This window comes from Kogia breviceps, chromosome 3, assembly GCF_026419965.1.
Source record: "Kogia breviceps isolate mKogBre1 chromosome 3, mKogBre1 haplotype 1, whole genome shotgun sequence".
NCBI lineage: Eukaryota > Metazoa > Chordata > Mammalia > Artiodactyla > Physeteridae > Kogia > Kogia breviceps.
Window position 1 is genome coordinate 120,618,466 of NC_081312.1, and position 15,175 is coordinate 120,633,640.

Consider the following 15,175-nt stretch of genomic DNA (forward strand, 5'->3'; position numbering starts at 1 on the left):
CCACCGCCACACTTGCTTGCAAATAAAACTGCTGCTGAGCTGACACCACCAGCATCCTCCAATTAGGAACTATGTTCTCTGGCTCAGAAATGATGCCAATGAGGAGTTGAGTTTGATCACATTAACTATGTGGGCCTCGGTACCTCCTTGTCCTTGATCATGGCCATCGTGGTTTATTTGGGGATGACGAGGGCACTCCTCAACAAAGGCAGCTCCAGCTAATGGAACATTTTCATACTTCAGCAAGCATTTTAATTATTCCAGAGATAATTCCATTTCAGTTGGAAGGATTCCTTGTCAAGATAGGAGCCTGCCTGCTTTTGTTTTAATAGCTAATGACTAAGTTTCCCTTGGATTAGATGTGAAAATCATTAAGTTTGAGAATTATCTGACTGAAGGCCCAGGGAAGACTCAGTGGGCCTCATCTGCAGGAAGAGCATTCTTTTTTCCGCCTATACCCAGCCAATTCGCCTCCAGAAATGACAGCTTCCTCTTGTGTTCAGCTATTTTTCTCCCAGTTTCTTCCTCCCATCCTGGGTTTTATTGCAATGACTTGTAGTACTGTCAAAGAAGATTCCTTTTCAAAGGTTCATTCTACCCTCCAAAGCCCCAATTTGAAAAGGGGTATTAATTAGCTTGATCCTAGGGCTATCCCAGTGTTCCAAGCTTTTTAATGCAAATGGATTGTTAAGCCCATAAAATGCTAACTCTCCAAGGTGGCAGTAGCTAATGAGGCGGCCCAGACAAATAGAAATTGGTGAACCAAGGCCACACCAGGCTACCAAACACCAACAGTCTCCCAGAGCTATTTGCCTCTCACCTTCTGATTTAGCCTCAGAAGTTGGGAGCTGGGGTAGGAGGCAGGCAGGCTTGTATCATGCAGCCTCACAGCTAGGGAAACCTTTTCACCTCTCATTAGGAGCACGGTACTGCTACTAGCGGAATGGTACAAAGTTGGGAAGAGTGACAGGGGAGTGATCTCCAGGGAAAACAAGTTTGCTACTGCTAGTCTTTGAAAGGCAGTCCTGTAGGATGGAGTTTCTTGGAAAATTGTGGGTTCTCCAAGAGGGAGAAAGGCAGGTTTAGAGAAGTCGTGAGGATTAACCCTGACAGAGCATTTCCTATGTGCCAAGTACCATTCTAACTGCTTACACATCCACTAGCATGATCCTCACAAAAAACTGTGTTCCTGGGATGATTAAAATCCTCCATTTACAGATGAGAGGACTGAGGCAGACAGTGGCCTGTGCTTATAACCATTGTGCTGTTCTGGTGGGGGTTCTGAGGGGTGCTGATGTTGGCTTGAGGACTAAGCTTGCAGGCTGCCCCTGGTAATCAAGCTGCGGCTTAATTCTTAGAATGAAGAATAATAAAACATTCCCACTGGGGTTAGGGAAAATGAACAGATCTGACATGACTAAGGGCTTAGGCCATGTCGTTTGAAGGCAGAGAAGTAGGAAAGGAAGGGAGGGGGACAGAGGAATGTAAGAAAGGATTGGAGAGCTTACAGAAGAGCCCTGTACTCTGCAGAAAAGGTTTCACTGAATAAGTTTGTATAAAATTATGGCTAAGAACATGGTCTAAGGAGCCAGGTCATTAGGATTTGAATTCTGGCTTCAAGCCTGACCAGAGCACATGACTTCATCCCATGGATTGCCACAAACATGAAATGAGACCCACTGCATGTAAAACATGTGGCCCAAGGCTTCTGGTCTAGAATACAGGTAAGAGTCTGATGGGATTAACGGCAAAGATTTACTGTATAGCACAGGGAACTGTATTCAATATCCTTTAATAAACTATAATGGAAAAGAATAGAAAAAAAGAATATATATACACATACACACACACACATATATATGCATAACAATCACTTTTCCATACATCTGAAACTAACACAATATTGTAAGTCAACTATACTTCCGTAAAAAAGAGTCTGATAGGATTAATAGTAATCAATATAATAGAAGTATAGGGAGAGAGCCCTTGGGCTGGGAGGAGGACATCAGGCTTCCTACAGGAATGCCTATGTGATCAGATGTGAGGAGTAGAGTGGAGAAGAGACTGGAGCAGGTGAACTGAGCTCCTGGGAGCCAAGGGCTTTCCAAGAAGATCCTCCTTCTGCAGGGGGCTGTTCAGCAGGTCAGGGGGTCAGAAGGCACAAGTCCTTGTCCACTGTCCTTCCTGGGAATTGGAGGTACTCTGGGAAGTGCTCATTGTGGGGCTCAATTATACTCCCCTTGACCCTCAGATCTCTCTGCCTTCAGTCTCTCTACTGAAGTTGGCCTTGACTTTCTTTCTCTTTAATAACACTGCTGTCAATACAGCATGGTTAACATCTCCCAAGATGGGAGATGGAGCCAGTCTGTGCAACTGCTCAGGAATCATGACCATGACCGCCAAAGTCTGCCTCGCAACCAGTGTTGGATGGACAACGTGGCAAGGTTTCTCATTTTTAACTCTCACAACTATTACAATGGGGGGTGGTCCTACCATCCTCATTTTAGACCCAAGGAAACCAAGGCTCCCTTGAGAGGCTGAAACCCAACAGTCCGCATCCCAGAATGCAAAACAGAGAAGCAAAGGAGGGTGGATTTGAACTCAGTTCTGCCTGCACTCCAGGACTCATCTCTAAATCTTCAGGTTTCTGGGTGGGGCCTCGAACCAACAGAAAAGTACTTTCCTTAAAGGGGAGCCACCATGAAGTGCTTCCCAACATAGGAGACCCATGACTAGAAGAGAACAGAGGTTGGGGGGTCTGGGTGAGATAAATAACAGTATTCAAGTCATGACCAAAAAAAAAAAAAAAAGAGGAAGGAAGAAATAATGGAGTGGAAAAACACACCATCATGGAGGCACAAGAGTGAACGCAAGGTAGAGCGAATCCTGGGAAAAACGAAGTTTCATGGGGTAGTGTGAATGTTCACCAGTCACCAAGTTGGTTCCCACATGCCCAGGGCAGGCTGTCATCCTGGTACCACCAACCCCACTGGATGCCCTTGTCTGGGTCCTCCCATCTGTCTCATAGGAGGAGCCAGGTGCTCTCAGGTAGAGCAGAGATGGAGCAGCTCCATCCCCAGACATGGTCATCGTGCCTGGTAAGAGCAGATGCTTATACATGCAAGGTAGATTAAAGAATCCAATAAAGAAACAAATGAATTGCATAGCCTTGAAAGGTAACCGTCATAGTCTCTTAAAGAACATTAGCTGTAGAAACAGAGACCAATTTATGATCCCACCATTCGTGATGTTCCACGGGTTCATGGGCTGTGAGGAAAGTGGAAATAATTAGCTAATACGGTCATTTCCATCACTGATTCTGGAGGTGCCCAAACCATCCCTTGAGTAGGTAGGGGTGGGGAAATCCCAGTGGGAGGGAAGGCCCGTGGTGCCTCCCGGAAGCGAGCGCCTACCATGAACTTGGCCCCAGACCAGCAGCCTTGCGCCCCCTGTGGCCTCATCACTACAGAGGAACCCATCCTCCAATCTCTGCCCGGGGCATCCAGGGGAGCTTCTAGCACCCCCTCACGGCTAACTTTGAAAGTAGCAGCTACCAGGCTTCTGTCTGCCCATCTTCAGTAAGGTAATAGGCAGACAGTAACACCTCCCTTGTATGGAGAAGGTCGTGGTTTGAAAGAACAAACAAGAAGTCATCAGCACAGGAAATGAGCATCTACAGCAAAACCCAAGTGTCGGATGGGTGTGGATCGGTTAGGAGAACCCAGAGCCCATCATTTCCACTGATTCTTTAAAAGTCACCATCTCCTTACAGACACACCAAGGAGGAGCAGTGTGGTTGCCCACTAGACAGTTTAAAGCAAGAACTAAGGGTCCACAGAGGCATGCCTAGCATCTGCAAGCTGCTGCTCTAAACTGGGGTCATCCCAGTCATTTCCTGGCATCAGCAGTGTGAAGTCAGAAACATGATCCCCGGGCTTCCCTGGTGGCACAGTGGTTGAGAGTCCTCCTGCCGATGCAGGGGACACGGGTTCGTGCCCCGGTCCGGGAAGATCCCACATGCCGCAGAGCGGCCGGGCCCGTGAGCCATGGCCGCTGGGCCTGCGCATCCGGAGCCTGTGCTCCGCAACGGGAGAGGCCACAACAGTGAGAGGCCCACGTACCGCAAAAAAAAAAAAAAAAAAAAAAAAAAAGAAACATGATCCCCACACGATTTCAGAGGTAGAGAAAAGAGCTTGGGAAGCAGCAGGCTCTTATTCAGACCCCAATATTGTATCTTTCCATGTTGGCCGCAGACAGAAAATGACTAAGGAAATCAAGAGTCTTTTGTGGGCTTCCCTGGTGGCGCAGTGGTTGAGAATCCACCTGCCGATGCAGGGGACGTGGGTTCGTGCCCCGGTCTGGGAAGATCCCACATGCCGCGGAGCTGCTGGGCCCGTGAGCCATGGCCGCTGAGCCTGTGCATCCGGAGCCAAGTCTTTTGTAAGCAGACGGCCATTTTTATAACTTCACGCCAGCCCCTAGAACCTTCTCTGGGAGCAGGGTGCCCCACCTCAGTGGTGGCCGGGCTCACTGCATCTGACATTCACAAAAATGCTAACAATGGGAGAATTCATTCCTGGGAAGTCTGGAAAGAGAAACAGCAGTGTCCAGAAAAGAAACGGTGAAGCCAAGCACCCAAGCTGACGTACGTGCCCATCTCTAAACCTAGGCTTCCTAATGCTACTTCCGGAAGTGCTGGGTTTACAGCAGGTCTTCTCAGAGCCTTTGATATGCTAATGTCAACCTCCAAGAGTCATGTCACAGACTGACCCAAGCTTATTTCATCAGTGGGTCACCTCCTCCATTTTATCTTATATGCAACTGCCAGAGAAATTAGCCCCTGGTGGAGACCCCTCAAGGGATTCCCACCAGCTCTGACATTCGTTTTCTACTGGGAGCTCACTTAGAATCTTCTGGGGAGATTTAAAGACATCCAGATGCCTGGGTCACCTCTCCCCCATCCCCCTTCCCCACCACAGACTCAGAGAATCATAATTTGTAGGGATGCGGCCCCTGAATATGTGTGTTTCAAGAAAGCCCACATACAATGCTGACTCAAATCCCTAGTTGGGAAACAATGGCTCATAAAATAAAGTCCAGTCTCATTAGAAGGGCAATGAGAAGGCCCTCAATAATTCATTCATAATTTACCAAAGACTTACTGGGCAGCTTTGGATACCAGGAACTCTGCTGGATGTGGAAGCTGAGACCAGCCTGCCTTCTCTCATGACCTTCCCTAAATCCTCTTCCCCAAACCAGATGTCTCTCTTCCATGCACATCTCAGGCATCCCAGCCCGGAAGCCTTTGCCCTCCCCTCCATCCACGGGGATCCTGCTCGTCCTTCAAAATCAGGCTGAAATGCTGCATCCTTCACGCACCTGTCTTCAAATCCTCCCTCTGTGGTCCTCACTATATCCCTTTGAACCTCCCATAATCCTCGCCACATTCTATCCTGTATCATAGCAACACTTCATAAGTGCGGGAAGAGTTAGCGTGAATAAAAGAGTCCTGGGATCCCATAAGTCTGAGAAATATAGATAAAAGCAAAGTCAGCCAGCTTTCCTTAGAGCTGGCCTTCTCAGAGCCTTTAACACAAACATATTCTATGACTCTCCAAGAGCATCATAGTATACATATGGTTTCCCAACGTATTTGGCCATGTAACCACTACTTCTTGTTATTGTTGTTGATTTGTTTTTCTCTGAGCATCTCAGAGGACTCACGTTCCAAGGAACTCCCATTGGGAAATGCTGTCTTCTAGTTATTTCTCTCCTTCCTCCCTCCCTTTTTTTCTCCCTCTCTCCCTTCCTTCCCAAACCACGAGGAGCATCCACAGTGTGCCAGGCATCGTGCTAGGTGTCCTCACATATGTTCATCTCAGGCGCTTTGCTGAAATAACTTGAGATGGGGAGTTGTGACTGATTCATGGATATAACCCCCAGCGCATCCTCCATCGACACTGATAACGAACACGATGAAACCACTGGCCAGTCTGGACCCTGGGGACCTGTAAAAATGACACCTGTGACACAGCCGCCTCTGAACCACAGCTTGGCACAGAATTCCAAGTGGCTGGGAAGGCAGATGGTTTCCTTGGCCACGGAATCAAGAAAGAAGACTTTAACAGGAAACCCACACGAGGGGAAAGCACAGTTCTGAAGATGAATCGCACGATAAAAAACACTCAGCCGTTTAGCCTGAAGAACAAGGACTCTCAGATCACTAGGCTCCTCACAATAACACTATGCTGAAAGGCAACGGGCCCTTAATTAAGAAAGATGTAGCAGAAACCGACTGCTGGCTGGCAGGCGATGGAGGTGGCCTGGCAGAGATGCGGAAGCCGGAGGCATGAGCTGGGTCCCACGGCCAGGCCAACGCACGTGGGGCCCCCGCGGGAACAGTGGGTGGCACAGAGGTGGGGGGCGAGTATGCACCCTGCCCAAGCAGCCAGACACCCGCTAGGAAGATGGGCAAGTAAAGACATGCACCCAAAGGCACAGTGCAGGTCAGCCTGAGCCACTGGGCTGGCAGACCCTCTGACTTGGTGGCTGAGGCACCAGGAGATCCTCCTCCCCACACAGGTAAGTCACCTGGGAGCCAGCCGTGACACTCAGCACAGGTGGAGCTCCTGCTAAGCCAGTGTCTGTGTGGGTGGGTCAAACACAAGCCAGAACTCTGGGAGGGGCTGTGTGTGAGGAGGGCTTTAGGGAAAGCAGCAAACCGTGCTGGGCTGGGCAGTGCCTGTCCAACGATCCATGCGTCCCCCCATTTATCAGATGTGTACTGAGCATCGGCCATGTACAAGGGCAAGGCAAAGACGGATGTGGTCCCTGACCTCACGGAGCTTATGGAGGAAGTGATCACTCCTACAAAGGTCACATTCTGACCATGACACAGAGAGCAACATGCCGTGGAGGGGGTGCCATCAGGAGGTCAGGAAAATGTCCTTGGGGAAATGATGTGTGAGCTGATGTCTGAAGATGGGATCAGGATTCCAGGGGTGAGAACAGCAAATGCCAAGTCCATTGAGCCTGGGGAATATACGGAGGACTAAAAAGAGGCCAGCAAGGTGAGACTGGTATGGTGGGAACAGGGTGGCAGGTGTGAGAAGAGGCTGGAGGGGCGGAATCTCACTGGGCTGGCGGCCACGTGAAGGGCTCGGCCTCTGTCAGGATCAGATGCATTCTGAACACATCCTAGTGTGGATGACAGCCTGGAGGGGTAGGGCAGACTGGAGTACAGGACAGGCCATGAGCAGGAGGGAGAGATATTTAGGTGCTAAAGTCAGCAGAACCCCGTGATGGATAACATTAGGGGTGTGGGTGGGGAGAGGAGTGGGGAAGGTACCAACCCAGGCAGATTTCATCTCCCCTAGAAATGAAGGTCCTCTAGAGTCGGGCTCTGCTTTTCCTCTTTTGAAGAGGGAGGAAGTGGACATTAAGAGTGGAAGTTTCTCCAACACAGTAAAGGCTTTTGTTCCATCCACCCCAGACCAATCCCTTTTTCCTTCTCAGTTGGTTCATTAATAGTTGAGTGGATCTTTGTGGGAAACAGAGGAACAGAGGAAAGAGTTCGGGTTTGTGAGTCTCAGACCCAAGTCTGGTCCCAGCTGCGGGAACCTGGCTGCACGGTTTAACCCCCCAGAGCTCCGTGTCCCCATGGGTGGCATGCAGATTGGTAACAACACGCACGTTATCAGCCGCACTATGGGGGCCAAGTGGGAGGTCTGTGCAAGTGCTCTGGAAGTCATCAGCTGTATTCCATGTTTGGGGTACGGTTTTTAAGATTCTGAGCCTGAAGGCCCACCCCCACCTTGCCAGCTCAGCCATCACCCGCTGTCACCTGGTACAACTATCTTTTCTGGGACAGGAAGAGGCCACTTGGCAGTCAGCATGAAGGGCGCAGAGACAAGAGTGCTCAGCTTTTGACTGCTCTGCTCACTCAGTGATCAAAGGTGGGCTCTCCCTTCAGCTTTTAAGCTGCTGGTACAGTGACACTCATCCCCGCTGCGAAGTCCATCAGAGGGTCAGGACACGCCAATGCTTGCAGGAAGTTGTCCTTCCCTCCCTTTTTAGCTGGACCCTTGTCTAGAAGACTCATTGTTTTAGGACACGTCTGCAGCCACAGTTTTTGTATACGCTGTTGAAAAGTCACTTAGCACCTGCTGATGCCACTTTTTCTTTAAGAGAGTCTGTTTATTGCCCGAAGATGCAGCACAATGTCGTGGTTAAGAAGACAGATACTGAGGCCCTCCACGGTTCAAATGCCTTTCCTTTCCATCTGTAAGCCTCAAATTCCTGGTCTGTAAAATGGTACCAATGTCTCATGGGGTTGGGGGGGATTAAATATGATGGTGTAGGAAAAACAAACGTTAGCTGCTATTATGTGTGTATGTGCGTGTGTGTGTGCACTGGCAAGAAAGTGTTCATGTGTTTACTCATTCATTCATTCAATCCATATCACCTACGTACCAGGCACTAAGCTAGGCAATAAGAACAAAAAAGATGAATGAGAACTTCGTGTCATTGGAGAAGCCACAAGCTTTGGGAAGATGCAGGCAAACAGATGGGCCACTGTGTAGTGGGGTTACCCCAAGTGCTTTGAGGAGGCTTTGAGGGCAACAGAGGAATGCAGCTAATCTAGTACTGAGCAGACAGGGGCATGAACGCAGAGGGGCTACAGGGAGGGCTTCTTGGGAAGGCAGGGACCGAGTCCCACCCAGAAGTGGATCAAGGGAGGCAGGGCGTCCCAGGCAGAAACAGCAGCAAAGAGAAGAGTGCATGAGGTGTTCTGAAAACTGTACAGAACGTGATGGGGAAGTTGGACACACCCGTGGCTGCAGAAACCTGTGGCTGCAGAAAGGGCCCTGGTCCTAACCAACAAGGCCCCTCCAGGGCAAGTGAAGCTGGAGTCAATTTCCAAATGCAACACACAACTGTGGATATGAGAAGAAACACACTAGCTAATGATAATACTGTCCATTTGTCTGTAACAGTCCCCTGAATTCTTTCCTCCCACCAGATCTAGACTTTTATAAACCATTCTGCAAACTCTGAGCATTCAGATTCAAGGAGACCACGCTAGGAACGTGCAGTCCCAGCCCCCAGGGGCTCATGGTGCAGGAAAGGGGAGGAGTGGACACAGCAGGTGGTGGGGGTGGGGGTGTCCTGAAAGATGAATCAGCAAAATGCTCTGAAGAACAAGAAGAGGGAGGAGGGGCTTTAGAGTCAGGGAGGAAAGGAAAAGTTCTTTGGTCGCACAGCTGAGATGCAAAAATGTGTCTTGGATTTGCAGGCTCCCACCTGGGGGAGATGCTGGAGTTTCACAAGCCCAAGCATGTGCTCGCCTGCTGCCTGCTTTGTGAAATGGATATGTGACAGTCACCACAAGACAGGGACGTCTGGGCTGTGCAACAAGTAACAGTTCTCTACACAGTTCTGGAACAAGATTCTGAGCTTTCCATCTCTCACCTTCTTATAACAATTGCAAAACCCAACTGGTGGCCGACTTTGTTGGAAATAGACCTTCTAAGCCTGCTCTCGGGGGAGAGGGCTCTGGAAAGTGATCACAGGCCTGAAGTCCTCTGTCACCGAACGGGAGCTCTGTGTCCTCACCTATAAACGGTAATAAGTCCTCATATTGACCTTAGGCAGCTGCTGTAAAGTTACACCAGACACCACACGGTGAAACCAAGAGGAGTTGAACGACACGATCAAGGTTGTATGACTAGGAAGTGGCTCAGCTGGATTTGAACCCAGGTGAGCAGCCCCACAGCTCTCCCAGGAGCAGAAGAGGCTGTGTGTCTTGGTCCCAGAGGGAAGGAAGGTGGAGTGGCTGCTCTCGGGCCAACGGCAGTTCTTCTCAGGGGCCTTTGCTAACTGTAGAGCTTGGCAGGGCACACAGATTGATGGCTAGGAAAGAAACCCATTTGCAAGCTCAAATGAAACGCATGAGAAATTGCAACATATAGATCTGTAGAGCAATGTTAATCCCTCTGATATGTGTAACGATGCTTAGCTTTTCTGTACCCGTAAATGTGTTTCAGGCTGTATGCAGACCAGCGGGGCTTCCGAGGCTGCAAATCAGATGAAGAGTTTGGGAGCGCCTGGCAGCATCGCATGCTACTTTTGGTGAAAATGTCCACGTGGCAGAAACATTTTGTCTCACGTGGAAAAAATGAAGGATATAAACCACCGTGGCTCCCTCTCTGTGTGTTGGCATGTGTAAAATTTATTAGCATAATAGCTCGCTCCACTGTACCCTGGCTCCTGGGGATTCTTCTAGACACGCTGCCTTCCTTTCCTGCTGGGACATCCTTTAGGTCCATTAATGGACCTGATGCCTCTGGGAATTGCTAATTCTAAATTAAAAATCATTAACTATCCAAGTGGAGCCCAAGTATACGCAGGCCATAACTTGTGATGGCTCTGATCTAGTGAGCCTCAGACCCATCTACCCAACTGTGTACTTGTCAGCTCAGACACAGCAAGTTCAGCACTCATCTTGTCATTGGTTCGACTTTGCCCACTGCGTGCCTCCCCTGCTACTATACTTGCTCCAGAATCTAAGCTGCCTTGGTGACCGCTGTGTCCCCGAAGCCTGGCGGGATCTCAGTAAATGCTGACTGAATTAACAAATGGGTTAACCAGTAATTGAATCGGAGCCCGAGAATTCTGAAACCATGGCATCCCTCAAGACTCAGCTCAGCTCTGCACTGGACCCAAAAGGTGGGCTTTCGGTGCCTGTTGACTGTATTTCCATAACCTATGGTGCTGCCTGGTACTGTAGTTCTCATCACATTAGGCCGCCTTTCTGACTTGCTGGCCTGTCGCTACATTGGACAGTGAGTTCTCTGATGGCACAATTGTATCATTTTCACCTGTGTATCCCCAGAGATGAAAGATGAGCGATTACAGGTATAGCTCTTACCATCAGAGGCTTAGGAAAGCAGGGCCATCATCCTGGGAAGAGGAAATACCTGGAAAGGCTGCCACCACCCAGGTCCAAGGTGCCCTCTGCAAGGCCCGCTCTCAAGCCAGCCCCATCTATTGCTGTGGATCTGGTCCCTGGGACACTGTCTGGCCGGCTGCGCTATCAGAGGGTCAGCAGGCATCACCCTCCAGCCTCCTGGGGGCTCCTGAAGTGGGCCCGTTTGGGGAGACTATTTTAATAAGCACATACTCCTGAGGGTCCAAGCTAAGGCAACTTAGAGGACACAAAGCACGGGGCCTTCTCATCTAACAGAGCATTCTGGCCCTCAGAGAGATGAATTTTAAGATCATCTACGATTCCACTTGACGACTTTGGTAGAAGCCATCCCGGAACATGGAGTCAAACATGACATTAGGTTCTTAAATTAGTCTCTTCTGGGTATTAGCACAAGGTCTTTGAATTCCTCGCTGGCTAACAGGTGGTATTAACTGACAGTCTTCCAAGGGCAGTGCCTGAATTCTCACGACCACGCTGTCACCGAGGAGCGGTGTTACAACTTTATACTTGTGGAGAGAAGCGCGGAGAAGTTAAGGATCGCAGAGCTGGTGAAGGACAGAGCAAGAATCTGAGTGCAAGGTCACCCGAGGTTCTCTCCGTGGTTCTCAAGCATCTCCATAGAAAGTGCACCTCATTAGACAGAGCTCAGTAAAGAGACTCTCATCAAATCCCTAAATCGAGCACCGCAAGCCTTGCTTCTCCCCACTTCCAAAATCCAGCAAGTTCTTCAGGGGACCCAGCAGGAAGAGGTCCTTGAACTAGGGAGCACTGTACATACCTCTCAGTGGGGAGGGGGCCAGGATAGATACCGAGCAGCTTTGAGGCTGTCCGGTCGTCATCCTCACCTCTTAAGAGACTGTAGCAAATGTGGAAATAACCAGGGGCTGTTGACGGGGTCCCTCATTATCATTCTGCATCGCTGTTTGTGTCTCGCCATTTTGTCAGAAAAGATGCACTGGTTTCCTCTAAAAATGGTGATGAGCGCTGTGCTGCATGCTAAAGTGCGACTTTGCTCTCAAGACTGAGTTAATCTTTCTTTCCAGAGGAACACAGCTCTCATCTCTAATGGAGGGGATGGAAGGACAGAGTGAATCTAAGGAAATGCGCTTTGGATGTGGCTTTTCCAGAACGCCTGCATCAGGTAAAGGGAGCCAACTGCAAAGACTTACACTGCTTCAGTGCGCTTATAAGTGGCCTGAAAGAGTTCAAAGGAGGGCCATGAAACGTCCAGCTCCTTCCTTCCCTCGCTCACTTTCTTCCTTCTACGCACATTTATGTGTATCATACATCAGGTGCTATGTTAGCCACTGGGCTCTCGGCTTGGGGGGGCTCGTCTGCTGCCCCTTCGCTAAATGGTAGTAACTTTGCGTTTGCTTTATGAAGCGCATTTACTTCTCAGGGATCAGTTAAGCACAGGGCCGGGGAAGGCAAATCACGCAAAACCAGTGTGATTCCATTTCAGGTCCCCCAGCATCCATCCGGTCCTGAGTGCCACCTGCCAATGAGGCGCCCTTACCTCTCAGCTGCTGGAAACAGGAGGCACTGCTGTCCGGCTCCAGGGGGTGCCTCAGGACCCCGTTGCTGGGCTTGGGTCTCTCGTATTCTCTTTCGGGGAGCATGGCCTGTTCGCTCTCCAGGGCGGGGTCTGAGTGCGGGGGCAGAGACTGTGGAAACCCAAACATCCAGACGGAAGAAAAGAAGAGTAAGGCACCGCAGAGCAGAAACCCACCCCACCAGGCTCCGATCCAGCGGGGGTCGTCCGGGGTGATGTCCAGGTTACCTGCAATCGGAAAGAGCACGGTTAGCGGGAGGGGACCTGGCGGGGCCTGGCATTTGGTGGAGGTTTGCAATCAGTTCTACACATAGGCCAAGGGCTCTGGAAACGGCCTGGGGTGGGGAAGACTGGCCCATGGGCAAAGCAGCCTAGGGCTTCACAGCCGTGCTTCTGGTTTTTTTCAAGCTGAAGGCTGATGGCTTTCCCTCCTTAATCTTCTTGTCTACCCTGTGCTTGCATCAGTCTAAACAAAAACAGTCAGAAGCCAGACACCTTCTGAATTCAGGCTGGAATTGACTGGCTTGGCGGAGCTGCCAAGGTCTGCTAACAAAAACGCAGGGAAACAGAAACATTTATCGCTCAAGGGTAGTGTTTTCTATGTATATTCACTTGCACCCCCTACGAGGCAGCTAACCTGAGATCCCATTCCACACCCCACCCCCGTTTTAAATCAGTTCACAGATCACACGCGTCGGTGCAGAATGGAAATCAAGAGCCAGGATACCTGGGCTGAAATCCTGCCCACTTCTCGCTGTGCGACCTCAGGCCAGCAATTTGAACGCTTCATGCCTCAGCTGACTGATCTGTGTAACACTGATGTTATGATGGTACTTACCCTTATCGAGTTGGGAAGATCAAATGAGCCACACCAGACACAAAGCGCTCAGGATATAGTGCCTGGCACGTGCTTAAGCACTTAATCGATGTTAGCTTAATATTTATGTTGAGGGTCGTGTTTCCAAGCTGCTAGGGGATGGGTTAATTCAAACCCTGGTTGTGGCCTGTGGTTTGGGGGCCCAGTCCTCTTTTAGAAAGCTCTGCGGCCGAGGTCTATGCTTTAAGGTAACACGCATGTGGTTTGGCTCTCCTGCCTGTGACTTCTTTGATCTGCTAGCTGAAGTCAAGAAGATGTAAACTACTGCTTACCCCTTGGTAGATGTTTTTCCCTCTCTCTACAACTGCCTTTCGGAGCAGGGCACTCCTGCATGAGCTGCTTAGAGATGTGTCTTTGATGATGATCCCATATCCCTGGAGAATGGAAGGAAATTCTTGGAGATCTGGACCACAGCATATGAGCTAAGAACTAATAGGGCTGCAGGCCTGGACCAGATAGATGGATGGGCTTGGCAAGAGAAATGATCACTGTCACCAGATGAGCACTCCCCCATTTGTAAAGTGCTCTCACTGAAGACTCTTCAGCTAACAGTAATGAAAACACCAGCCGTCATTTACTGAGGGCTTACTCTGCACGAGGCACCATGCTGAGTGCATTCTTAACTGTTCCAATCAACTCTCCCCGCAACCCTACAGGTAGGGCCTTTTTTTTTTTTTTTTTAACATCTTTATTGGAGTATAACTGTTTTACAATAGTGTGTTAGTTTCTCCTTTACAACAAAGTGAATCAGTTATACATATACATATGTTCCCATATCTCTTCCCTCTTGCGTCAGCCTCCCTCCCACCCTCCCTATCCCACCCCTCTAGGTGGTCACAAAGCACTGAGCTGATCTCCCTGTGCTATGTGGCTGCTTCCCACTAGCTATCTAATTTACATTTGGTAGTGTATATATGTCCATGCCTCTCTCTCACTTTGTCACAGCTTACCCTTCCCCCTCCCCATATCTTCAAATCCATGCTCTAGTAGGTCTGTTCCCTGATGGTCCGGTAGGGCCTTTTACTGTCCCTATTCCATATAGATGGATAAATCGAGGCTTAGAAAGGCTGGTTGCCTTGTCTACATCCACAGAGTTGAAGACTGGAACACAGGCATCCAGTCGCCAAGGGCTACACTCTTCCCCTCTTGACTGGCAGGTCTTTGTTTTGGGCTCCCTGGAGGGTCCTTAGTGGATAATTCCTGTGCTTTGTGCAATGGGTAAGACCATCAGCTCTTCTGATAGTTGGCAAGTTAGCCTTTGCAACATCGGTAGTCTCTGTCCTGGAGACCCTGACATGAGCCTAGCAGCAATAACCAGGGCACCTGAACGGGCCAGTTGCTTTTGTGCAGCTTCATGCCAGAGAGGAGTATATACTCTATAGAGTAGGCTTGGGGTTGAATCCCAGCGTTGTTACTTACTAGCATGTGATGCCGGGCAAGTTACTCACCCTCCCTGAACCTTAGTTTCATCATTTGTGAAATAAAGAGGATAGCCATGGACAGTGGTTTCCAGGATGAGAGGTAATGAAAAAGCGTCACCTGACACAGAGTCGGCTCTTATCTATGGGAGCTCTTAATGCTTTACTTTTAGGGATATATTTATATAAATGGGAATTTTAAGGTACAGACTTTTTTAAAAAAGGAGTACGGCATGGGAAAACACAGGGTGATCTTGAAAGCATCTTTATGCAAACACGAGAAGATAAAAGGAAGTCACACCACCTTGGGTAGCTGAGCAAGTCTGTTTGCACCAATC

General features: G+C 49.5%; 1 protein-coding gene across 3 annotated transcripts in view; it reads right to left on the minus strand.

The window, feature by feature from the left end:
• The window catches only part of SLCO3A1 (solute carrier organic anion transporter family member 3A1), a 345,269-nt gene that overhangs the window by 62,876 nt on the left and 267,218 nt on the right, over window positions 1–15,175 (minus strand). For all 3 annotated transcript variants that reach the window (XR_010839766.1, XM_059059268.2, XM_059059267.2), the window contains exon 4: window positions 12,507–12,770. Coding sequence is in view for 2 of the 3 variants with exons in the window: in XM_059059268.2 (XP_058915251.1) it covers window positions 12,507–12,770 (264 nt within the window). In the remaining variant the exon portion in view is untranslated. The remainder of the gene's footprint in view (window positions 1–12,506; window positions 12,771–15,175) is intronic.